At 35.1% G+C, this 26,634-nt stretch overlaps 3 protein-coding genes across 3 annotated transcripts; 2 read left to right on the top strand and 1 right to left on the bottom strand.

Annotated features, from left to right (window-relative positions):
* The first annotated feature begins 7,370 nt into the window (after positions 1 to 7,370).
* Positions 7,371 to 15,356, top strand: LOC141600390 (uncharacterized). The gene is made up of 13 exons (XM_074420621.1): positions 7,371 to 7,689; positions 7,830 to 7,981; positions 8,063 to 8,154; positions 8,278 to 8,391; positions 9,172 to 9,502; positions 9,681 to 9,860; positions 10,121 to 10,201; positions 10,659 to 10,877; positions 11,042 to 11,184; positions 11,268 to 11,434; positions 13,083 to 13,300; positions 13,422 to 13,514; positions 14,662 to 15,356. Exons 1-13 carry the CDS (start codon positions 7,500 to 7,502, stop codon positions 14,857 to 14,859), a joined length of 2,178 nt encoding a protein of 725 aa, XP_074276722.1. The 5' UTR covers positions 7,371 to 7,499; the 3' UTR covers positions 14,860 to 15,356.
* A 657-nt stretch (positions 15,357 to 16,013) lies between these two features.
* Positions 16,014 to 19,250, top strand: LOC141600389 (uncharacterized). The gene is made up of 3 exons (XM_074420620.1): positions 16,014 to 16,285; positions 18,161 to 18,263; positions 18,432 to 19,250. The coding sequence occupies exons 1-3, from the start codon at positions 16,225 to 16,227 to the stop codon at positions 18,580 to 18,582; spliced, it is 315 nt and encodes a 104-aa protein (XP_074276721.1). The 5' UTR covers positions 16,014 to 16,224; the 3' UTR covers positions 18,583 to 19,250.
* Positions 19,251 to 21,136: 1,886 nt separating this feature from the next.
* Positions 21,137 to 21,781, bottom strand: LOC141602139 (secreted RxLR effector protein 161-like). The gene has a single exon (XM_074422449.1). It carries the CDS (start codon positions 21,779 to 21,781, stop codon positions 21,137 to 21,139), a length of 645 nt encoding a protein of 214 aa, XP_074278550.1.
* Positions 21,782 to 26,634: the final 4,853 nt, after the last annotated feature.

The raw sequence follows: 26,634 nt of genomic DNA, 5'->3' as shown, positions 1-26,634 counted from the left end.
TTTTAGTGTTGTTTTGGTAGGTTCTAAGAACCTTGGTCCCATTTTTATCAGGCAAAGAAACAAAAGGTTGGACACTTGAACATGTAATTCTATTCCTTATTACCTAATGTATTCTAATGAAAAAAGAAATGTAAAACATATAAATGAATGGATAATAATGATATTTTATAACTGAATTTTACATATTATCTTTAGTCAATTAGAGACGATATGAATAATAAAATACAACTTATGTTTATCTTACTAATTAGGCTAAAATTACAAGTTTATTTTCTTAAATGCAAAGGAGTTTGTTAAACGTTTTCAGCAAATAATACATTTATAATTCTTGTCGATTTGTCGGTCTTGCAACATCGTCCTTGTAAATTCAATTGATTTCCAACGTATTGGAAAAAATATTATTGAAATGATTTTTGTATAACGAAAGACTTAAGTGATATACTTAAATTATTAGCAAGGAGTTGATGACATGTGACTTATACAAATAAATTTTTAGAATACGCATTCAATATTTTTTAAAATAAATTTTATTTGAGCAATTTTTGGGAGGATAAACGAGAAAATGTATCTCTTGTTGTTGGTGAACTTTGATGTGAGAAGTTTTAACGCCTATCCCAATGAATTCCAAAGAAATAAGGATGCACAATTTGTATTATTATACTTCCATTTTTTTAATTATCACCTCATTTGCTTGTGCGCAATAATTATGATTAGGAACAAGTTTGCAATTGGTGGAGTAATGTGAGAATTTTACCCTTAAACGATGACATTTATTTTGTAATTTTTAAAAAAGTTATAAGAAGCATTTGGTAAAAAGCACGTCCCAAAGTAGAAATTAAAGAAAAAAAGTTGATAATATAAAAATAGACAAAAAAGAGAAGTAGGGTGATAATTAAAAAATATTCTTAACAATTGATTATGAGAAAAGAAAAATATATACAAATCATTACAAAAAAAATAAACATTTCTCGAAGAAATATTGGGAGTGTTAGAAGAAAATATTTGATGGAAAACAAAAAATGATTTAAAGGCTTGAAAGCATTCAAAGTTGAAACAATGAATTGAAGAATGATCATCGGGACTCCAATCAAAAACCATGCAAAATATTTACCTTGATCCACATTAAAAGATCCAATTTATTCCTTGGAGCATATAACTTCAACACTTCCATTAAGACATTTGATTTATAATCTGTTTGTTGACTAAGATGTTTGATTTATAACCTGATTGACAAAATACAAGTTGAAGAGTACACGGAAAACTAATAAAGTGCACGAAAGGATGTAAGACAATTTAGTACACAATTTATTAAATTTGTCAAAAAATATTCCAAGGGTTGGAATATATAATGTAACATGTCACCAATAATTAGATATTCATACTAAAATTTGATATTTCGCATACACCATAATAATAAAAATAGAGGAAAACTCAATAAAAATGAAAAATATATTCAAGTCAAAAGATAATTGCAAAGAAGTTTCATAACCATTATTTCGAGATTTCATGCAATGTTTTTAATATGCGAGTATGTCATCCTCCTACAATTTTAATACAAATACAACAATAATAATTAAATATGATTCTAACTCTTAATTAATTCAAAACATAATAAGAATAAAAAAAGTTAAATAATTAAATTGGTTATATATGAATACTTTAACCACCAACTTTTTGGATGAAAATGAAAAATAGGATTGTTGTAATTTTTATATAAGAAATTTTTTGTAATTAATTATATAATTAATTTCTAGAATTTATTTGAGAGAAGAAGAATGTTTTTTGAACTAATGGGGAGATAAAAAATTATGGTGAAATAAATACAAAGTATAATAATTATGAGGAAAAACCAAAAGACCATCTATTAAATAGAAGAAATAAAAATTAAATGAATAGGTAGATTGATACCAAATTTATGAGAGAAAAATAGAGAGTTTGTATTAATTTGTTTTTTGTATTTGCAACTAATATTTGTTATTTTGTTTGTATTTTATAAGTATGTAACACATGGTATTTAGAGATTACTTTTAGTTAGATAATCAAGTAATTAATATAACTGAATTATTATTAACCAATAGAAAAATTACACAGAAATAATAATTAAATATGATTCTAACTCTTAATTAATTCAAAACATAATAAGAATAAAAAATTTAAATAATTCAATTGGTTATATATGCATACTTTACCTACCAACTTTTTGGATAAAAATGAAAAAAAGGATTGTTATAATATTTATGTAAGAAAATTTATATAATTAATTATCTAATTAGTTTAAAAAATTTATTTGAGGGAAGAAGAATGTTTTGTGGAGTAAGGGGGAGATAAAAAAATTATGGTGAAATAAATACAAAGTATAATAATTGTGAGGAAAAACCAAAAGACCATTTATTAAATAAAAGAAATAAAAATTAAATGAATAGGTAGATTGATACAAATTTATGAGAAGGAACTAAAGAGTTTGTATTAATTTGTTTTTGTGTTTGCAACTAATATTTTTTATTTTGTTTGTATTTTATAAGTATGTAACACATGATATTTAGAGATTACTTTTAGTTAGATAATCAAGTAATTAATATAATTGAATTATTATTAACCAATAGAAAAATTACACTTGGATTAAAATTAAATGCTTTAAGTAGGCTTTTAACTATATTGTATAGATTTTCATTATTAGGAAAATTTAATATAGACATAAATATAGAGCAATAAAATATAAAAGGTCTACTTTTTTTTTTTTTTTTTGCAAAATACACATTGCATGAGAATTGTTTAGGGAGTAAATCAACTTAAAAATGGTAGATATTTTGTCTTCTCTTTTATTTATAAATCATATTTATAGATTTACATATGTATTCAATTTAATGAAATTGAGCAAATTTATTGCAATAATATTTAAGGAGTTGCAAATATAAATAATTTAAAATTAGAGTGATGTAAAATTTTATTTTTCGTTTAACCAATTGTAGTTTTAAAAATTAAAATGTCAATGTTTAATGTTAAGTATATTATTATTTGCCCTTAATATTTACAAATTCTTTATTATTTCATAAACGGCGTAAAATTAGAATAATGTGATATTTATTTGTTACTTAAAATATTCTAAGAATAAACATAGAAATTTTAAATTTAGTATAAATTTTGATTCTTAATTGTTTTTTAATTTATCTAGAAATTAAAAAAGCCAAAATTTAATGTTTGTTATGCTAATTTATTTTTTATGTAAATATTTTTTAATTTGTGTATCGTTTTAAATGGATCGTTATACGAACATGAATTACCCTCTTAATTAAACACGTCATACTACATGGAGGATTGGTGACGTGGAATTTTAGTAATCTAAGGTTGCATTTAGTAATATGATGTGGCATTGTCTACGTGGCTTTTAAGGTTTACCCTTTTAATAATATTTATAGATAATGATATTTAATCAGACTTAAGGACATCATATCATATATATATGTCTAATTACCCAAACAATTATCAAGGAGTATTTTTTTTAAATTACATCGAGCTATCAACATATAAATGTAATGTGTATGCATAACTTGACAAATATTTTTTTTTTCATGACAACCAAATCAAGATGGTTAGCTAATATGTTAAAATATCATATGAATCCATTAATTTTATTCAACATCATGTTCCATTATTTACCAATACTTATCGATTAAAATGTTAAAACATATTTGTCATGATATATTATTGTAGTGCAAAGTGCTACAGGTAAACAACAATGATACTCTTAAAATAATTAACCTTGAAATATGTCGAAATAGTCATGTATTTATTAAATTAGATCTAAGATGAATTTATTGCATTAAAAGTTATTTATGAACATTATCATATTTTTTTTTTTTTGGTTAAATGTGAGCTTTTGTATTAATAAAAAAGATATTACAAGATAAAGCATTCATGTGTTAGACTTTGGAACATTATCATATTACTTTGTAAAATTATTGTAAAGTAAGGAAACAATGTGTAATAAAAAAAGAACTTTACGTATGATCACAAGCCTCAATATTAAAAAAAAAAAAAGAGTTAGCGTGACTTACGAAGAAATATAGCATAGTTTATAGGATTAAGAATCACGGATTTGAAACCCAACTTCCGATTCTGAACATAATATCAACTCAAACCTATGGTGCATTAATTAACTCGTGATATGGTTAGAAGCTCATGTTGATAACGGTTATGAATAAAGGTAAATATAAGAGTAATATACATAAGGAAAGAGAATGGAGGGAAGAATTGTTGTATTGCTCTTGATACTTTGTACATGCTATTTATAGTTACACTTTGTTGTAACGTAAGAGTATATAATATTGATAACGTATAGAACATTAAATGCGTAACGGACATCCATAAATAATGTATATGTTATAACAATTCTAAATTTATTTAAAAAATATTTTGTTAAAAAAATTTAAAATGCAAATCATTATGTTTATTGCGAAAAGTGCTTTCAATTGAGTACAATTTCCATTATATCAATTAAAATATTTTAGCATACATTGGTTTTTTGAGTATATCACAATGTTTTATGTTCAAGTAAAAAAAAAATATTTTGAGAAAGTTATAAAACTTAGAACATTAGATCCATCGAGCAGACAAGCAAATAAATTTGTAAGAGTCGTATTTGTAAAAAATTATAAAATAAAATAAAAAGATACTGTAACTACTAAGAGATCATTTTTTTTTATAATGTGCGAATGGGCAAATTATATTGCGACAAATAAATACATATAAGATTTTATGAGGGTTTAAAAAGTGTGATAACTAGCATGTATGGATAAATAGCTAGTGCATTTTATAATTAAATATTTTATATGTTGTATTTGAAAATACTTTGATGTTAATCTCAAAAAAGCATATTTGAGAAAGTTCAATCTATTTTATTTATTTGTGAAAATGTTAAACCTCATTATATATAGTTGTGTCAAAAAAATAAAACTTGCAAATTTCTTATAAATATGTTTGACACATAGCACATGTAACTATGTAAAACAACTAAAACATTTGAATAAGTTATACATAAAAAAAAAAGCATAAAATTATATCCACATCCTTTTGAACAACTATTAATTGATTTTTAAAATAACGTATCGTGAAATGATAAAATTTAAGATTTTAATGATGATCATTGCATTGTTCTGAATACATTTTATCTAATTAATATGATATTAAATATTACTTTAATCTATATCATGTATATGACAAAGAGTAAAAGAAATTCGACATAACGAAAAACAATGAAATTTTTTTTTGTGAGATTTATGTTTTTTAATAATAACAAATTTTGTCGCAAAAGTTTATGTACATACTAAATTGAAGTACATATCACGAGTTCGGGTATAGACAATATAGTAACGAGAATGTATGTGTCTTGTGGCATGACACCCATATGAATATTCACTTCAAAGATAATGATATTAGACTTTGCGTAATAAAATACATGAGAAAGGAAAAAAAAATGCTTTTTTAGATTATTATATATCCTCAAATAATTATTGTATATTTATTTATAAAATATTTGATCATGCATCAGCATAACTAACTTTACCTATTACTCACAATTAAAATTGTATGTATTTGATAAAGATAGTCTGTTTCTATTTAGGATTATTTCATGACAGTAATCCAAACTAAGGCGTCTCTTCTAAATATTAATCCATACTCGTGTTTAACTGAGAAAAATCCCAACTTCGACATCATTAACTTGTAGTAAACTCACCTCAATTTTGACCTAATATTGCCGGTTGGTAAACAAGTCACCATGGGTCCCATTCTCTTCATTCTCCATTTCTGGATCTTCATTTCTTCATTCTCCATTTCATTTCTTCTTCTCCATTTCATCATTTTATCCCTTATTTCTTGTTTTCTTCTTCTTTATTTTATTTTCTTCTTCCATTTTTTCTAATTTATTCCTCTATTCTTCTTCAACGTTTTTAAGTAATGAGTAGTTCATCTTCTTCATTAAAATCAATGACATCATGTGGCACAACCTCCGTCACCTTACTGAGATTTTACAGCCACCATCCGCACCACCATGAAAGTGTCATCTTTGCTCTCTCCCCGACGTCGTCGGCGCAAAAGCCCGTAGTGTGACTCAGTCCACGTGACCGACTTCGTAAGGCCTTGTAGTGACCCGATCTGACCGCACCTGTGGTGGCCACAAGAAACGTCGACGGCCATGACCTGGTTGCTAAAGGTGGCGTCCGATTATTCTCTTGCAAATCACGGCTACTTGTTTCCTCCTCCTCAATTTGTGAATCGTGTTGATAGGTTTATCAATGATTTTCATCAATTGCATTGGTTGCTCAGAATCGTACTTGTTGATCAATTCGTTCCACAGTTGATAGGAATGTTGGGGATTTAGGGGGAAATCAATTTAGGGGAAATCAGTTTAGGGTTTGTTTGGTTAAGAATTGTTTAACAAGTTGTTTTTTTTTTTTAATTTATTTATTATTATTTTTTTAATAAAACCGGTTGTCTAGGTAGACCTTCCATGGGTTTACTACAAGTTATATGATGTAAAAGTTGAGATTTTTTTCAGTTAAACACGAGTTTGGATTAATATGAGAAGAAATGCCTTAGTTTGGATTATTGTTATGAAATAACCCTTCTATTTATAACTAAAAATATTGAATGTCATCTATCAATTATAATATTTTTCTTCAATTATAATAATAAAATATTCAAACCGATAGTGCGAAATGCGTGATACTACCTAACTCCCCAGTAAAAAAAACACCAATTAAGAGAAAAGGAATTACAAATGAGATAATCTCAACCTAAAAAGACGTATAAAAAGGAGCGAAAGATGTTTGTAATGACTGATGAATGATGATTGTTAGTCCGCAATTGCAAAATCTTGTGGAGTATTCTTGAACTGAGTTCATACCTTATAAACTTTGAGCATGTCACTCTCGGTAGACCTGGCAAATGGGTCATTCGGATCGGGTCAATAACGTATCGGGTCACTTTCGGGCCGGGTCATTTTTGGGTCGGGTCACTTCGGATCGGATCATTTTGGGTCGGGTCAATCTGGGTCGTTTGGGTCATTTCGGGTCATGGTTTTGCCATAATTAAATCATTTCGTATCATTTCAGGTCATCTTGGGTCAATCGGGTCATTTTGGGCCGCTTAAGTCGGGTCATTTTCGGGTCGGGTCACTTCAGGTCACTTTCGGGTGATACATTTTGGGTCATTTTCGCGTCTTGTGTCAGCCTTATTAGGTCGGGTCATCCGGGTCGAGTCAGCTTTACCAGGTCTAACTCTCGGGTGGCTTATCTGACATACGTGTTTGCAGGTTATCACCTATACCCGATGGTTTACTAAAACGCACCGGAAAAAAAAAAAAAAAAATTTGACTGATAAGGCTTATCTTTCCATGGTTAAACTGACGAGTGACGACAACATGAGAGTGTGTTACTGAAACAATCAAAAGCCACCATTACTGGCAAAATATCAAGCATTCATCATCACACTGCTTTTTAATGGCGCTCAACCTCACTCGTGTTTCCCGTCATTTCCCAGTCGCAGCTTCTCTTTTCTCACCCTTTCTTTCTCCTTTTATCCCTTTTCCTCGCCGTATCTCTTTCCCTTCTAAATCTCCACTTCTTTCGCGCTCTCTATTGTCCTTTACATCCTCCTCAAACTTCACCGTTTCTTCGTCTACTACTCGAGGTTAGTTTTCATTCAGACATTTTGACGAACAGGTTGTGTGCGTCAATTATTCGCCGTTTTTCTTATAATTACTTTGATAGAAGTACTTGATTGATATTGGGTGCCATTTGAACCCGTCGGTATATTGTTTTGAAGTTCAGATTGGAGCAATCCTCCTGGAATAGGCGATGAAATATATGACGTGATTGTGGTTGGAGGAGGACATGCTGGATGTGAAGCTGCGCTTGCTTCTGCTCGTTTGGGGGCAAAAACTCTTCTTCTCACGCTCAACATCGATAGAATTGCGTGGCAGGTACATTAACCATGTGCTGTCTTCTTTATCTTCTTTCTTGTAATTCATTGTTTCCTCACATTGTTAGAAATCTGTATGCAGCCCTGCAATCCTGCAGTTGGTGGCCCTGCAAAATCACAACTTGTACATGAAGTCGATGCACTTGGTGGGGAGATGGGAAAAATTACTGACCGGTAATTCCTCTAAATACGAAATGTTGGCTGATGATTTTTTCATTGTTCAGGTTAGTCTCTTTATAAGTCTGTTGAATCAGTGATCACTTTGTCATTTGCCTTGTTTTGGTGATTCCGTACTAGGTGCTATCTCCAAAAGCGTGTCCTAAACACATCAAGAGGCCCCGCAGTACGAGCATTGCGTGCACAAACCGATAAGAGGGAATATGCTATGCTGATGAGGAGTGTAGTCGAGACGTAAGGGTTTTAATTACATGCTTCTTTCTCTGCTTGTATCTTTTTGTTATGTCAACTATGTCATAACTGATTGCATTCAAGTACAGAGTTTAGCTTGTTTTAGTCCACCGCTTTTTGCATGGGCTGGTTTGCGTAATGTTTTTTGTCCTTTCACAATCATCTAGTTGAAAGATTGCATGTTTCGTTAACAATTTGACGATGTTAATTTAATGCAATGCAGCCTGTTTGCCTACATTCCCCACCCATTCATCATGGTAAGGACCCTTAGATGAATAGAGCTTTTACTCTAATCATAGTTCTATCCTTAGTTCTTGCTCATGCAAACTCCTTGTTTCCACGTACACGAGGATATGGAATTGAGGGAAAGTAGGATATAAACATTTTAAATGAAAAGAGGGTGTCACAGAAGAGACTGGCAAGCCTCACTGCTTAATTTCTTTAAGAAAATGTATTGCAATAAAACATTGTCTGGCTAGTGGTACTGGTATCTATATAAACAACAAAACTACCGCAATACCCTCAATTGCTCCCACAAATTGCGGGCTAAGGAGAGTCGGTTGTACGTAGCCTTACCCATATGTTTACAACACAAGGAGGTTGTCTCCAAATGTGACAAGATTATAATTGCATCGAGAACTGCATTGAAGGACTGCTACTTCACAAAAGAAAGAGCGTATACTCTTACTATATTCTATTGGAGCAGAACCGTAGCTGTTTGTCATTTATATATTTGAAGGTGATATTCTTTTGCTAAAGTATTCCTGTTGGTTACAATTTCAGCACAGACAACCTTTCAATTAGAGAGGCTATGGTGACAGACATTATTCTTGGGAAGAATGACAATGTCGAGGGTGTCCGAACTTTCTTTGGAATGAACTTCTTTGCACCTTCAGTTGTTCTCACGACTGGTACCTTCATGAGTGGCAAAATTTGGGTCGGCCGAACCTCTATGGCCGCAGGACGTGCTGGCGAGGCAGCTTCTCATGGGCTCACTGAAAATCTTCAAGCTCTAGGCTTTGAAACTGATAGACTGAAAACAGGGACTCCAGCACGTGTGGACATACGCACTGTGGATTTCTCCAAATTAGAACCTCAACCCGGCGATGAAGAGGTCCGATCATTCAATTTCATGTGTACGTTCAATTGTTCAAAATTCTAACCACAAAAATTTCACCAAGTTATTACTTGTTTTAAGTATTGATGCATTTTCATCATGTACTACAGTTTGTCACAAAGCCCCTATATAGTTTTGGTGCTTTATACTGATCCTGTAATTGGTGATTGTGCAGGTTGGTTGGTTTACCTTTGATCCTGAATTTCATGTTGAAAGGGAACAAATGTGTTGTTATCTAACACGGACTACAAAGAGCACCCATGATCTTATTCGGGAAAACTTGCATGAAACTCCAACTTATGGTGGATGGGTCGAGGCAAAAGGACCTAGATATTGTCCGTCAATTGAGGATAAGGTAAATTTTATAGCTTATAATCTGCATGCCAACAACTTCTCCCTCCCCTTCTCGACCAGGAAATTTTCTAGCACCAGGTGGGTAATAGAACAAGAATGCAGAGATCTATAAAGATTGTGTTTGTGATGAATTTAATTAGTATATCGAGCTGGGGAGTTTTAGGATGGGCATCTTCGAAACTGAGTTTATTTATCAAAAAGCTATTCAACAGTCAACACTCTATTTACATTGTTCATGCTTACAATTGTATGTTTCTTCAGGTTGTTAGGTTTCAAGACAAAGAGTCTCATCAGATTTTTCTTGAACCAGAGGGCCGAACTGTACCTGAGTTATATGTACAGGTATGCTGTTGCCAAGTTCTTCGTTTGTCCCTTTTTTTTTTTTTTTTTTTTTTTTTTTTTTTTTTTTTAACCATGGATGTCAAATATCTCTGTGTAAATTATATCATGCTCTTGGGACCTGATAGCACTATGCTCCCATAGCAATATTGCTTCCCTCCTCTTTCTTTGTGTCTGGAGGCACCTCACTATGTTCTTGGGACCAGCTTATAAGCATTGATCAATGTCACTTTGCTTGTTTCTGGTTGATTTGATGACAATTGCTGGGCCTTTTGTTGACTGAACTTAACACTTGTTCTTTAATATGGTGAGTTTATTACTTTATTCCTCGGGCAGTCTTGACTTGAACTTGCTAACTTCTTCTAGTGACCTTGTCTTTGTCTACTTCTCCCTCGTTTGTTTGGTCAAATCATATGAAAAATTTCGGGTTCTTGTTACATGTTGAAATAACTTCTTTCAGGGATTCTCGACTGGTTTACCTGAGAGACTGCAGCTACCAATGTTGAAAACATTACCTGGACTTGAGAACTGTACTATGCTGAGGCCCGCTTATGCTGTGGAATATGATTACTTGCCTGCTTATCAGTGCTCCAGATCTCTAATGACCAAAAAGATTCAAGGCCTTTTCTTTTCTGGTCAGATAAATGGAACTACCGGCTATGAGGAAGCTGCAGCTCAGGTTTTATATAATTCTATTTCCTCTAGTCTTTTCGTCGGCCATATCAGGAACTACTCTTGGAAACTTGCCTGCAGATATTTCTTACAAAACCATAACTATATTCAGAAGGCGATTCCAGATGTCCTTGAAACTGACCAGCATCTTGTTTCTTTTTTCTTTTGCAGGGGATTATATCTGGAATTAATGCTGCCAGACATGCTAATGGAAAATCTCTTATTGTTTTAGAGAGGGAAAGCAGCTACATAGGCACTCTGATTGATGATTTGGTTACGAAAGATCTTCGAGAACCTTATCGAATGTTAACAAGGTATTTGAATGTAACATTTTTGGGGCTCTGAACAGCGGTAAAATCATATTTACCTGTGTTTATCAAATTTTACTTTCTGACAGCCGGTCAGAACACCGCATGATTCTCCGTGCTGACAATGCTGACAGCCGTCTCACACCTCTTGGTCATGAAATTGGTTTGATTGATGATAGACGTTGGAAACTATACCAAGACAAGCAATCTCGGATTGCAGAAGAGAAGAAACGACTAAAAACTGCCAGGATATCAGGTTCGGATCTTTTCCTTCTCTTTCTTTCATCCGATTATTCGTTGATTGAGGAAGTTGTTCGTCAGAGGATAACTTGAGTCAAGCTCTGGTATGAATTTTCTTTAAAAACACTGAAAGCCCCATAATGTTTGGGCCATGTTATTTTTGTTATCCAGAAATGTCCAGACATCCCTCATTAGTTGTTCGTCAGAGGATAACTTGAGTCAAGCTCTGGTATGAATTTTCTTTAAAAACACTGAAAGCCCCATAATGTTTGGGCCATGTTATTTTTGTTATCCAGAAATGTCCAGACATCCCTCATTAAGCGTGGTAGATGTCATCTTGTTCTTATTTCGTTTCATTTCTCTTGATTACGATGATAATGTCTAACCATAGTCAACTCTCTTTCCCATCTGCGACTATCTTAATGATGGAAGATATTTATTATAGATATATAGACGTCTTACCTGGATCGTGAAATTACTAGGGGTCAGGAGACGCGAGAATGAAACAGTTATGGATTTAAAAGTCACGTCGAGAGATTCCTCACTGTTCTTTATATTGTTGACTGCTCTTGTTCATGTTTACAAATGATGAGAGATTCCTCTGTGTAGTCTTCAAAAGATCTGTCTTCTAGACTTGTCTTCTTTACAATTTGTCTTGTTTGATTTATTCTACACTCCCCGTGTCCCCTAATTCCTTATGTTTTCTTTCTGGTTGGTTTTTAATGTAAGAGGGCACAATTACCCAATTACTCTTGCCAATCTTTCCCCATCTATGTACTTCAACCATTACCCCGCCCACCCATCTCTACCATCAGCCGCCCACCACCACCATCTGACCCACCCATCACCGCAATCTTGCTCACACCCGCTTACCACCCTCACTCACGCATCTTTGGAGTTTGGACCACCTCCCTCACCCACCCACTATCTTCACCCACCTACAACTGAAAAACGAGCCCTACCCCTGAAACCCACGAAACCTCTCCCACACCTCGTCGAAATTGCCGCCCACCCGGTCAAAACAGCCCACCACGTCATTACCCACCACCACCAACCGAAAAGCCACCCCAACCCTAGAAACCCTCTCTCCTATCCTCAAAGACCGTAGATCTAGGGCTTTCGAGGACAGGGGAGGGTTTTCAGTTGTGGTGGTGGGTTTTAACAATGTTTGGGGATGTTTCGACGAGGTGTGGAGCGTAATTCATGGGTTTGGGGTTGTTTACGAGGGTGGGGGAAGCTTTATTGGGTGGAGGGAGAAAATCAGCGGTTTTGAAGGCAGATCTGGCGACGTAGAGGGTATTATGGCATAGGATGTTACCTGGTTGCTGGCTGGATGGTTTAGGGTTGGAGGGTGATTTTTGGTTGGGGTCAATGGAGTAGGCGTAGCAGGGTAGAGATGGAATGGGGGTAGTTTAATAATTGCATTGTATAAAATTCACTAGAGAAGGAAACATAATGAATCTGTTGAAACACACCCTAAAGAAAAAAAAAAGTAAAGAAACGGATGGGACAGACTTCACAGAGGGAGTATTATTTTATCTATAAAATTGTCTCGTCTACATCTTGATGGGTTTGATCTTCTGTTATCGGCAAAAATCCATCAAATATGAAACATTGTGAACAGAGTTATAGTTCCTGATTTGTTTATTTTGGGATTGTATCAGGTGATGATCTTGCCTCTGATGTCACTCTTCTATCTGGTCAACCAGTGAAGAATTCCGCGACACTAGAGAGCCTTCTTAAAAAACCACATATAGAGTACAAACTTCTGGACAAGCATGGTTTTGGGAATGAATGCCTGTCCAAAATTGAGAAAGAATGTGTCGAAGTTGATATCAAGTACGAGGGCTTCATTATCAGACAACAGCAACAACTGCAACAGGTAAGTATTTTTTGTGTACTGTTTTGTGGATTTCCCACGAGAATCATGCCTTCTTTTTGCCCATGTTTCTCTATCTTTGCAACTTATCTTTTGATTCTATCATGCTTGATGCATATTGTAGATGGTTCATAAACAACATAGGCCACTTCCAGATGGTCTGGATTATTACTCGATGACCACTTTATCTCTAGAGGCACGTGAAAAACTCTCCAAGGTATGTGATTGCTGACAACTATTCGTGGCATTCTACCCTGATTCATGAGAGAATAATCTTTTGATTAGCTTATGTGTGATGAGAAGAGTGAAGTTATTGAACCGCAAGAATCTTTCTTTTTGTATGTAATTTGTGGTCATTACGGTTAGACCCCAAATCTTTCATAGGCTTGCATTTCATGTACAACTTACTGTAATTATCAGGCACAATACAGTAGGAAATTTGTTCTTGGATGAAAGGTTTCTATTGTCAGGTCTCGTGTTTTATGACTCTTCATTTTGTTTGTTATCTGTTCCTTCAATGTCAAGACTTTGCTTGCAGCACCAATAGTAGGCCTTACAGACTGCTTCTCTCAGCTCATCTCTGATCAGTGTCTTAATACCATGTTTAATGTTGTAAATAGTTACATGTTGCAGTAGTCAATCTGTTATTGCTGTTCTTGCAACTAATCAACCTCTGGTCATTTGATCTTAAGTCTCCATCCATGATCCATGTCAGAGAGTTGCACCTCTTTAGATTGATTTGTTGAGTTCTTGAGTAGTTCAACCACAATAACAGCAACAACAACATTAACCTAGGGCCTCAGCTCCTGCAAATTGCAGGGCAAGGGGCTAGGATGTGCGCAACCTTACCCATGTATTACGTACACAAGGGGTCTGTTCCCAGTTGACCCAAAATGGAAATTACGTCGATAATTGCATCGAGTATCTGTTACTACACTATAAATAACAATTGCAGCCAATTTAGCGAGTCATCATGCTTGATGCTATCATAATTGAGATCCAAAGAATAATGAGTCTTTGACTCTATTGAAAATGATCCAGCATCAAATTGTTGAGCATTTTGGTGAGAAACGGTCTGATATTAACTTGGTGTGAGACGAATACATAATATTAAAAAAAGCTCACCAGGATGGCCATTAATCTCTAGAAAACTAAAAACAAGGAATAACTACCTTATTATAGGGTATATGATTCCTATATGATTCTCATATGAGAATTTGTGTATGGTCAAAAATCCTTTTGTTGGGTTACCTAGTTATGTTGTAGTGCTTTTACACTGTCCTCAGACCTGGGCATCTGAATTACTCCGTATTGATTTTTAGAAGAAAACACAAGCTTCTGAAGACTGTTATATTTTGTTGCAGGTAAGGCCACAGACCATTGGTCAAGCTAGTAGAGTTGGCGGTGTCAACCCAGCTGACATTACTGCTCTCATGATCATCCTGGAATCAAATAGGAGGCAAGCCCAGGAACAGCGGAGACGTGAAATGATGACTTCTGTGATGGTTGAATCTGAGAAAGAAGCGTCCGAGTCTCCGGTAGCAGAAGCATTCCGCTCTTAATATGTGGTAGCTGGTAGGAGGACTCACAATTCTAAACTACTTCTGTAAGTCCGACATTGTGACCGAATTTTTATGGGCTAGAAGCCCACGCGCATTCTTCACTATGGGCTGGATTGGATTATAACTGCTCCAGAGTTCAGATAAACTAGCTGGTGAGACCACGAAGATTGCTCATACCAAGTGATTCTAACAGTTATTGGCTGGCATGAGGAGGCATCACATTTGCAGTACAGGCGAGAAGTTACAGAGAAGTCAAAATAGTAAAAACTTAAAATGGGTGATGTATTTATATCAAAAGTAAAATATATTGGTGTAGATTAGTTGGACATTTTTAATACTGCGCCTCTTTTTTTTTTTTTTTTGGGTGCCGAGGGAACCGCTGCTATCTTTGGTGCACACCGGGTAAATCCCCCATTCCACTTTTATTGTACTCTTTTCTAAAAAAATTATTCTCCTAACTTTTGTTTGGAAAATTAGTGGACTACTCAAATTACCCCTAATATTTTAACTATTACTCCATCTATCATAACGATATTGTCTTGATTATTCTTAATTAACTAGGTTTGGTGGCCGGCCTTGTCTGGGCTACCTTTAGTTACCATTCAAATTTTATTTTCTATGAAAAATGATTCGCTAAATTTGCTTAACACATATAATTACAATTTATATCTTGAATTATGATGAGATGTAAAATTAATTAACAAATTTGAGACACGTTTACTACTCTCGTTGTTAATATTATTACTTTCATTACATACCCTGCTAATACTATTACGTTTACTGCTATTTTGGTTAATGTTGTTTCTTTAACTACTCCCGCTATTTTTACGGTTAGCTTCATTATTCCCGTTAGTTTTGTCAAACTCATATATTTAAATAAATTAATATTTTCCTAAATCGAATTGTTCGCTATTTTTCATACTCTGTCCGTTATTTTAACTCGTACCTTCATTAAATGTGTTGTGACTACTATTACTTTTATCAGCTACTCTCCTATAGGACCGTCCTATAGCATAGGACGGGCCCAAATAGGAGGTATGAGTCCAATAGATAGGTTTTTAGGATATCTGGCTTATTTCCCAAAAAAAAAAAAAAAAAAAATCTGACGGAGGATACTATGAGTAAAAGTAAAACAGTTATCAGCGCCATTTTTTGAGCAACAATCGTGGGAGACGGATGAAGAAACTGTTTTCTTCAAAAAAAAAAAAAAAAAAAAAAATCAACAAATGAATAATTCAACAAGCAAATTTATAGATCATAAATCTCTTAACGGAAGAATATACATATGTGTATATAAACTATCGGGATGGATGAGAAGATTTGTACGATTGTGGAACAACAATTTTTGTTGTTTTGGAGTAATCAATGGCCATGAAAGATGTTGAAAGCGAAATTGAAGTTGATGCAGGCGGCTCTCAAACAACAAGTAAGTTTACAATCAATTTTTTTTATCGTTGTTGTTTTATTAGTTATTGATTGATAATATTGAATGAAAACAGCCTTGTTTATTTTGGAAACAAAACATTTAACCTAACTTTCCAATTTGTAGGCTGAATACAGAACAATTAAAGTTGAGAACTTGTTAATTTTTTATTTTTACCTTGAGATATTGAAACTTAGTTGTTTAGGTTGAAAACTTACTAATGTAATTTGTAGTTTGAGGTGTGAAGTTAATGTTTTATCTGTAAAAACTTGAACTTTTATGTACATAACTGGGCTTTTTACGATTGTCTATGATAATGTACATGGTATGATACTCTTTAATTGTATGGTGATGCGGATCAATTATAGTTGAGAACATTCCCATATTTTAATTATATGGTGAATGCAGATGAATTTTGTATTTTCTAGTTTGATGTGATAAAGGAACATTTTAGGTACAAAACTCGACGTTATATGGTAATTCAATGTAACAGTTAGAGAAACAATTTTAGTGTAAAAACTTGAATTTTTACTTTCGAAACTTAATGTTCTAATTATCTTCTACATTATTAATTGATTCCAAACACAGCTAAGAATTTTTTTTATGTGCAAAATTGAACTTTTTAAGTTTTACTGTCTTACCCAATTGACATGTTATGATACTCTTTATTATATGGTGAATACAGAACAATTAAAGTTGAGAACATAGTCATTTTTTATGTTTAGTTCTAAGTTGTGGTAGCTAGAAACCTTGCGTTTTATGTTGAAAACATGGTGATGTACGATAATTTTGTATTTTCTAGTATTATGTGATAAATGAACATTTAAGGTACAAAACTCAATGTTATATTATAAGTCAATGTAATAGTACGAGAAACAATTTTACTGTAAAAACTTAAACTTTTACTTTCGAAACTGGTATTTTTAAGTTCTAATGTCTTAGCCAATTGACATGTTATAATACTATTAATTATAGTGTGAATACAGAATAATTAAAGTTGAGAACAAGCACATTTTTTTATGCTTAGTTGTAAGTTGTGGTAGCTAGAAACCTAGTGGTTTATGTTGAAAACTTGGTAATGTACGATAATTTTGTATGTTCTAGTTTTATTTGATAATTGAACATTTTAGGTACAAAACTCAACGTTTTGTGGTAATTGAATGTAACAGTTAGAGATACAATTTCAGTGTAAAAACTTAAAATTTTACTTTCGAAACTTGATGTTGTAGTTATCTACTTCATTTAGTAATTGAATCCAAGCACAACTAAGAATTTATTAGTTAGTTTATTTTCTAAACTGATCTTTTTAAGTTCTAATGTCTTACCCAAGTGATATGTTATGATAATCGTAATTATATGATGAATACAATACAATTAAAGATGAGAATAAGCGCAAATTTTGTTGCCTAGTTTTAAATTGTGAGAGCTTCAAACCTAGCGGTTAATGTTGAAAACATGGTACTCTACGTAAATTTTGTATTTCCTAGTTTTATGTGAAAAAAGGAGCATCTTAGGTATAAAACCCAACGTTATATGGTAAGTCAATTTAAGGGTTGGAGAAACAAATTTAGTGAAAAAACTTAAACTTGTGCTTGCAAAAGTTGATGTTGTAATTATACGGAGTATTCATTTATTGATTGCCTCATAATAGTTAGGTATGCGCCAGATTTTTTATGTACAAAACTGATATTTTGAACTTCTATTTTAAAAACTTAACGTCATGTTATAATATGACCAAGACAATTTACATGTTATGTCACTCTTAATTTTATCATGAATACTGGTTAATTAAAGTTGAGAACATATGCATTTTTTTTCCTTTCTCTAAATTATGAGAACTATAGACCTAGCGTTGTATAATGCTAATGAAAATTACAGATTCTATAATGCGTTTACACGAAGTAACAATTGCGGACGCCGGTGGATCTCTTGAAGGACTCAGAATTGGAACATTGGAGGATCATATAAACTTGGTGAATAGGTAATCAGTATGTCATCACTTATATTATGACTGTTTAGATAATTAGATTGAATATGCTCATAGAGTCATAGACCCAATTTGGTAAATTGAATTTTGAGCAGCATTGGAAATTATTTACTCATAAGAGAACATTATGTTGTTTGTTCAATTAGCCTCTATCGTAACCAGGTTAAGATTGAAGCTACTTGAAAAAGGGGATGTAGAAGCAATTATTTCAAAATTGTATGGAGATGCTGCAGCTGATCCAGATTTGTTCTTTAAAGTAAGAAGAGATGAGAGTAATATGGTGGTTGGTCTTTTTGGTGCGATTCTAGGATGAGGGACGAGCACAAAATCCATGGGGATGTCATTGTATTTGGCACGTCATATAGCAATAAAGATACAACTTAATATGCGCACCTTTTGTTGGGGTGATTAAGCCTTGCAAAAACGTTATGTTTGGGTGTTCATTCATTGCCGATAAAAAAACAGATTCATTTGTGTGGCTGTTGGACACATTTAAGAAGGCGATGAGTAATATATGCCCGGCCATTATTTTTTCAGAGCATGACTATGCAATTGCCAATGCAATACGACAAGTACGTCATTTGGGCATAATATCATGGTAAATAAGTTTGGTAGCAATTGTTACATGTAACCTCCTACTTATATACTAGTACTTGTTATCGTGTTTCTATTCATGTATTTCCTCAAGCGAAGCATGTGATTTTTTAGCGGCACACTGAGCACAACTTAGGAAAGTGAAGAAAAGTCGCGGTTTGGAAAAGGTGATCAATAAAGGGAAGGTGATGTCAAATGTTAGTTTAACCAGACAAGGAGAACATCATGTTCGCAGTCAATACAAATGGAGTTTGGAATGCTTTAATGCCGAGCAAAATAGCATTTTAGCAATAGTTTTTTTCCAATTCAGTAGTAGTTTAATCTTCATTTTTATTGTCTCAGATTTGTTGTACTTCGGATTCAGATAATGTACAATTCGAATAATGTACGACAATTGTATGCAATGTATGTTAGTTGTGGAAAATGGGAACTTGACTTCTGACCGTTTAAAGACACTTGACCCATAATCTGTAGAAGTGTATCATGTATTGTAGTTAAGAATGCTACTTCAACCCTTTGACTAACTATAAGACATTCTTTGAGTTTAAAATTCACAAATTCTCGTCTAAAACGGACATAAAGACGGATCAAATACCATATTAGTTGTGTATATAAGGTAAATATAGTGTTTGACCGTTTGCATTTTTATGTATACAAGTGATTGTAATTAACCTGTTATGCTCAAACGGATAATGTAATGTGCTGTCTTAAAGGTTACTTAATCAAATTACACAAAAATTATTGTCATCGGTAATATTCAATATCCAAATTGAACAAAAAATAAAAATTTATCAAAACTAATGACATGTAAAATTATGTACTCACATTTTTAGATCGCGACGATATTTCTAGATTAGATGGTAAATTGTCAGGTATACTATAGTATATAAACTTTGATGACGTATCACCTACTTCAATACATGGCTTGTTGACATTAACTTTTGGAGACGCTTCTTGTTGTACACCCTCCATTACTCGACCAGCAGTGTCGACTTCATCCAAGGTTTGAGGGGAACTTGCCCATTGATTATACACTTTATTTAAAAATGGGAAATGTTGTTGTGTCTATGATGCCCTGACCATATCCCACTTGGAACTCAGTTTTAATTATTTTCTTCACCTCGTCATCAACCCAATTCTGAACAAGAGGAATCTTCAGTGGTGCTAGTATACCCTGGTAGGGCATTCGCTGAAATTGAAAGAAATAGAACTTAGCTGATCCGAAACGACCCTTAATCGAGATGCCGTGTAAGACACTGCCCTAAATCAGTTAGACCCCACACAGGTGCTCCTTGGGTTCCGTGGTCACCGATTCCAGGGTTAACGCCTCCTTCCGCACAATGTTGCACACCAAAGACGGAAGTGGGAACTGTTCTCAATATTGATAGCATAAGAGGGACGAGATAAAGAAGGAGAAGTTTTGTATTTTTCGGTGTATGTAAAACTGAGGAGGAAGAAGGTTTATATAGTTGCCAAGAGGCTCCTCCAACAGTCAGAAAAATGAATGCCATTGATTCTGAGATTAATTGTCATAATCGTGTAATGAATTCTGTATTGATTGCGGAATAAAATCTCAACAGCTAGAAAAAGAATCCGAGGAGAAAATTCAGACCAATAGCAAAAAGGGGCCCCACCCCACCGCGCACGTGTCACGAGCCGAGCCGGACGGCGGCGGCGGCGCGCGCGTGGGGAGACTATAGTCTACCCTTTATAGTCTAGTTAACACTTGTTAATCCTCTTCCATATATAAATACAACACTCCCCCACTATTCTTCCAATGTGGGATAAGTGTTGTTTTACTTAAGCTTTGGAGCAACCAAAACTCCAACAATCCCCCACTTGGTCCAAACTTAAGAAAACAAAAGAAATATAAGAAAAGGCTATAATCAGGTGAACATAGTCTTGAACCTGGAAAAATAGAAAGAGATGAGAACAGCTCCCTCGAGTAACTTATGGCCCCATGAAAAACCCTGTCTCATGATTGCATTAGAGAATAGCCCACATCTATTCTCATAGGAGGCGGCCAACACTCCACAATCACGTAGGTGAGTCCATCAAGTATGTACTGCACACACCACTCAAACCGTGAGGTATGAAACTCATTAAGGACTACCACCTGTCCAACCTAACCCTGCAGTAAACAAACATGCTAAAAAGGGATAAACTGAATAACCTCCTTTATTCATCAAAATAAAAGAATACAAGTAATGCTCGACGATTTCGTTTGACCTCATTGAATCTGGTAATCCAGATTGGGTATCCATCGTAAAGCACTACGTAGGTGGGCTCAATCCCATCTTTTTAGCAGTTTCTGAAACTAGTTTCCTGTTTAAGGCCTTTGTCAGTGGATCGGTAATATTACTTTCCGACCTCACATAATCTAAAGAAATAACACCAAACTTGATCAAGTTACAAACAATATTATGCCTTAGGCGTATATGCCTACTCTTGCCATTATAAGCCTTATTCTTGGCTACATGAATAGCAGATTGCGAGTCACAATGTAGCGGCACAGATGACACGGGCTTTGGCCAAAGAGGAATGTCCGCTACTAAACTTCTCAACCATTCTGCTTCTCGACCAGCTAATTCGAGAGCTATAAATTCCGATTCCATTGTAGATCTCGCAATACACGTTTGCTTGGATGACCTCCAAGATACAGCTGCTCCTGCTAAAGTAAAAATATAACCACTGGTAGAGTGTATATCCTTACTCTCCGAGATCCAGTTAGCATCACAATATCCCTCCAAAATTGGAGGATAACCACAATAAAATAATCCAAAATCAGTTGTACCTTTAAGATATTTAAGCAAACGAACTAATGCACTCCAAAGATCATGACCGGGATTATGAGTATATCTACTCAATCTCCCAACAGAATATACAATGTCAGGACGAGATGAACACATAAGATACATGACACTACCAAGGATTTTAGCATAACCAGCTTGATCCACACTTTCAGATAAATTCTTTTTTAAGTGCACACTAGCATCAAAAGGTGTTCAAGCAGGCTCAACATCAAAATAACCAAACTTCTTTAAAATTTTCTCAACATAGTGAGCTTGACTAAGACAATAACCTTTACTAGTCTTTAAAACTCTTAAACCAAGAATGACATCAACCTCACCCATGTCTTTCATTTCAAAAGAAGTTTTAAGCATGCTTTTAGTAGAATCAATAACATCTAATGAAGTGCCAAAGATAAGTAAATCATCCACATAAAGTGTTATAATAATACTACCGCTAGCATTGGATTTCACATAGATACATGTATCAGCATCACTAGCTCTAAAACCAAGAGAAACAATCACACTATGAAACTTTTTATACCATTGTTTTGGTGCCTCCTTAAGTCCATACAAATATTTAACAAGTTTACAAACTTTATGTTCTTGACCAGACACTATAAAACCATCACGTTGATCCATATAAAGCTCTTCATCGAGATCACCATTTAAAAACGCAGTTTTCACATCCATCTGATGAACAAGCAAGTTATACATGGAAGCAATAGCAAACATCACTCTAATGGAAGCAATCTGAGTGATTGGGGAATAGGTGTCAAAATAGTCTAAACCAGACTTTTGGGTGAAACCCTTAGCCACCAACCTGGCTTTAAATTTATCAATAGTCCCATCAGCTTTGAGTTTCTTCCTAAACACCCATTTACACCCTATAGGCTTACAACCACGAGGCAGGTCAACAATTTCCCAAGTATGATTAGACATAATGGACTCAATCTCACTATCAATAGCTTCTTTCCACAAGGAAGCATCAACAGATCTCATAGCCTCATCATAGGTCTTAGGATCCTCCTCCACAATATACATGTCAACCAACTCATCATCTAAATATCTACCATCCTCCTCCATAAGAAAATCAGGCCCAAAAGATTTCTCTACTATAGGTCTCTTACTCCTTCTCAGTTCTATTTGTAGGGAAATATCTGTAAAATTCCCTTAATTTTAAGGATTATAACGTAAATATAACATGCGATTTTATGGTCATAAACGAAATACAATAGAAAACGATAAAGATTAAGAATCAACCTCGGGTCCTTTGATGTGCGGCGTAAAGAACAGAAATCAACAGAGATTTCCTCCTAATCGTTGCACCCAAGACCGTCTGAGACTATGCCCTTGTGCTAGAAATGCTCTCTAATTGACTTGCAATATCGAGAGAGCTATTGTGAGGTTATTCGATGTGAGATCTAGAAATTTCAGAGAAGAATACTCAGAAACCCTAATTTCTGAGACAAATGAATTGCTTAGGTCAAAAGGAGAGAGGCTCTCTCCTTTTGTCTTGTTCGGCCAAACCGAGAGCCCAAGGGGAGGGAGTGGGCTTTCACTTCCTCCTTATTCTAACTCGTAGTTCAGCTCGAAATTACTAAAATGTATATGACGGGTTTTCAATTATAAATCGTCATCGGTTATTAACGTATCAACTAGTGGCATGACTCAGTTGATATATTAATACATGTCCGACAAAGACAATATTGTATAATTAAATAAATTCAATATACATTAATTAAATATAAATCGTTTATATTTAATTTACGAATTAACTGCTTAATTCGCCTTAGCCATTATTATTTAATCCGTATTAAATAAGATATCTCAACATCACATTTGACTAATTATTACTAGTCAAATGACTCGGACTAACTGCTTAGTCAATTTTGGCATCTACATGACTGTATTTTTATACCGTCACATCTCTCAAACGTATCCTATAGGTGTGACTTTTAGGGACCAGTTGATCATCGCCATCTGTATGACAATAACGTCAAACTTATCTAGCAAGCCAATCGTTATTGATAAACGTGAAACAACTGATTATAATACCAAAAGTATGCCCTTTGATCCTTTTAGAGATTTATAAGTCCTTGCACTAACTGTAAAGGACACCAGCCCCAACAAGCTCCCACTTGTCCGTACAAGTGTACGTGCAATGACGTTATCCACACTCACCGGAGGACACAAATTAACAAACTCCCACTTGTCCGTACAAGTGTATGTGCGATAACCGATTCTCATATTCATTTAAAATTTCTCCCACTCAATGTAAAACAATTTGCAGATCCGGATCCGCAAAGGTCGTATTTTACAATCGATCTGGATCAAGAGTGGTTTCCCCTACTAGAGAGTAACTTAACTGATAAAACGAATCCGTATCCGAGCATGGCCATGCATTTCGATTCTGACTCCTCGAGTGGCCCTGAGAAATATCGAGTACCCGATAAAGGCTGAATATTTCCTTCAACTCGACTCCTTCCGATCTAAGCACGATGAAATGACCCGAGAAAAAATCTACTTGCCCCCTGTTACGGATGACCGTGAGAAAGAAACCAAAGTCACCCAAAATCTGCCTTAGTCTCAAGAGACAGTCGATAGTCAAAAGAATCGACTCTTAGGATCACCATGGAGGTCCTATCCACGACCTGGCACCGAATGTTATAAAACATTTAGGACTCCACGTCGATGTCACAATTGTGTCCTACGAGATATCCGTATAACTCGCCTCTGTGATTGGTCAGTCAACCGTTTTGACTTATGGCTTGTTGAACCCACCATCAACCAACGTCACAAAATAATTGCCAGAGTTATCAGCTCATGTGGGCAATTAAGGACCAAAAATATAATGTTTGTTCAGTTCACTTTGTGGTGTTCAAAATTGTCGTACAAATTCCACATGAAAAACAAAATATATAAATATCAAAACGATGATGTCGTATAGAGTACAAAAGAGAATGAATCTAATCCATAAAAGAGTACTACAACTTAGGAACACGTTTAATTCCCATGGAATTAACATGCCCTTCATGCTTATCTTGTCGTAATGGTTTAGTGAGAGGATCTGCTATGTTATCATCTGTAGCAATCTTTTCTATCACTACTTCTTTTTGCTCCACGTAATCTCGGATTAGATGAGCTTTCCGTTGTACATGCCTAGATTTGTTGCTAGACTTGGGCTCCTTAGCCTGGAAGATGGCACCTCTATTGTCACAATAGATGGTGATCGGGTCATTCGAACTAGGCACTACGGATAGTCCCATGTAAGAATTGACGCATCCATATCGCTTCCTTTGTAGCTTCGACGCGGCATAGTACTCGGACTCGGTCGTAAAATCTGCTTTGTAACAGCTTGTTTGGAACTCTTCCTGCTGATCGCAGCGCCATTAAGAGTAAAAACGAATCCAGACCGAGATTTCGAGTCATCTCGATCCGTTTGGAAGCTAGCATCTCACAGAATCGGTTGCGCATAGCTTTTGAGGGCCTCCAAAAGTCAATGCCCAATCTTTAGTCTTCCGTAGGTACTTAAGAATGTTCTTGACACCACCAATGTGATTCACCTGGATGCTGTTGGAATCGACTTGTCATACTCAATGCATATGCCACGTCCGGACGTGTGCATATCATGGCATACATGATTGATCCTATAGCCGAGGCATAAGGAATCCGTGTCATGCGCTCTTTCTCTTCCGGTGTCTCTGGTGCCTGAGACTTGCTCAAATGCACCCCTGGAGCCATAGGAAGAAACCCCTTCTTGGAGTTAGTCATGCTGAATCTCTCTAGGATTTTGTCTATGTAAGACTCCTGACTGAGAGATAACATCCGACGTGATCTATCTCGATAGATACGGATGCCCAAAATTCTTTGTGCCTCACCCAGATCTTTCATCTGGAAATGGTTCTTCAACCATACTTTCACCGGTTAAGACAGTATGTCATTCCCAATCGGGAGTATGTCGTCAACATACAATATTAGGAAGACAATCTTGCTCCCACTCGACTTGATATATAGACATGGTTCCTCGACCGATCGAGTAAATCCATTGTCTTTTATCACTTGGTCGAAGCGATGATTCCAACTCCGAGATGCTTGCTTAAGTCCATAAATGGACCGCTTAAGCTTGCACACTTTCTTAGGATGTTCAGGATCGATGAAACCTTCGGGTTGTACCATGTACAACTCTTCCTCCAAAAAGCCGTTTAAGAAGGCGGTTTTCACGTCCATTTGCCAAATTTCATAGTCATGAAAAGCGGCAATCGCTAAGATTATCCGAATGGAACGCAGCATGACTACGGGTGCAAAAATCTCATCGTAGTGCAAACCTGGCACTTGGGTGAAACCTTTAGCAACTAGTCGTGCTTTATAGATATCTTGTTGACCTTCCACAGAATGCTTTATCTTGTAAAGCCATTTGCATTGAAGGGGACGAACCTTAGCAGGTAAGTCAACAAGATCCCATACGTTGTTCTCATACATGGAGTCCATCTCGGATTGCATGGCCTCAAGCCATAACTTTGAGTCAGAACTAGTCATGGCACCTTTATAGGTTGCGGGTTCACTACTCGTTAAGAGTAGAATGTCATCTATGTCATGTTCCTCGACCATACCAATGTATCTGTCCGGGGGAATAGAGACTCTTCCCGACCTCCTAGGTTCCTCAGGAATATTAACCGGAGCCGGGATTGAAGGAATTTGTTCCTCCAATGGTTGCTCGGTACTTGGTTCTGGAATCTCCGACAGTTCGAAGGTTCTATCACTCTTTGCATTCTCGAGAAATTCCTTCTCTAAGAATGTCGCACTAGCCGCAACAAAAACACGTTGTTCGGTTGGCGAATAAAAGTAATGACCAAGCGTTCCTTTAGGATAACCTATAAAGTATGTCTTGACCGATCGCGGGTCGAGCTTATCCTCGTGTCTCCACTTGACATAAGCCTCGCAGCCCCAAACCCGTATAAAGGACAAGTTAGGGACCGATC

Source organism: Silene latifolia, chromosome 9, assembly GCF_048544455.1.
Source record: "Silene latifolia isolate original U9 population chromosome 9, ASM4854445v1, whole genome shotgun sequence".
NCBI lineage: Eukaryota > Viridiplantae > Streptophyta > Magnoliopsida > Caryophyllales > Caryophyllaceae > Silene > Silene latifolia.
The sequence above is the reverse complement of the archived record's forward strand: the minus strand, read 5'-3'. Positions and strand labels throughout refer to the sequence as shown.

Excerpts from the sequence above, each read along its gene's own strand:
- LOC141600390 (XM_074420621.1), top strand. The coding sequence starts at position 7,500 with ATGGCGCTCAACCTCACTCGTGTTTCCCGTCATTTCCCAGTCGCAGCT. Across the intron at positions 8,155-8,277 it reads ATGGGAAAAATTACTGACCG|GTGCTATCTCCAAAAGCGTG; the intron begins GTAATTCCTCTA and ends ATTCCGTACTAG. Across the intron at positions 9,861-10,120 it reads GTCCGTCAATTGAGGATAAG|GTTGTTAGGTTTCAAGACAA; the intron begins GTAAATTTTATA and ends ATGTTTCTTCAG.
- LOC141602139 (XM_074422449.1), bottom strand. The coding sequence starts at position 21,781 with ATGTATCTTATGTGTTCATCTCGTCCTGACATTGTATATTCTGTTGGG.
- LOC141600389 (XM_074420620.1), top strand. The coding sequence starts at position 16,225 with ATGGCCATGAAAGATGTTGAAAGCGAAATTGAAGTTGATGCAGGCGGC. Across the intron at positions 16,286-18,160 it reads AGGCGGCTCTCAAACAACAA|ATTCTATAATGCGTTTACAC; the intron begins GTAAGTTTACAA and ends TGAAAATTACAG. Across the intron at positions 18,264-18,431 it reads CATATAAACTTGGTGAATAG|GTTAAGATTGAAGCTACTTG; the intron begins GTAATCAGTATG and ends TATCGTAACCAG.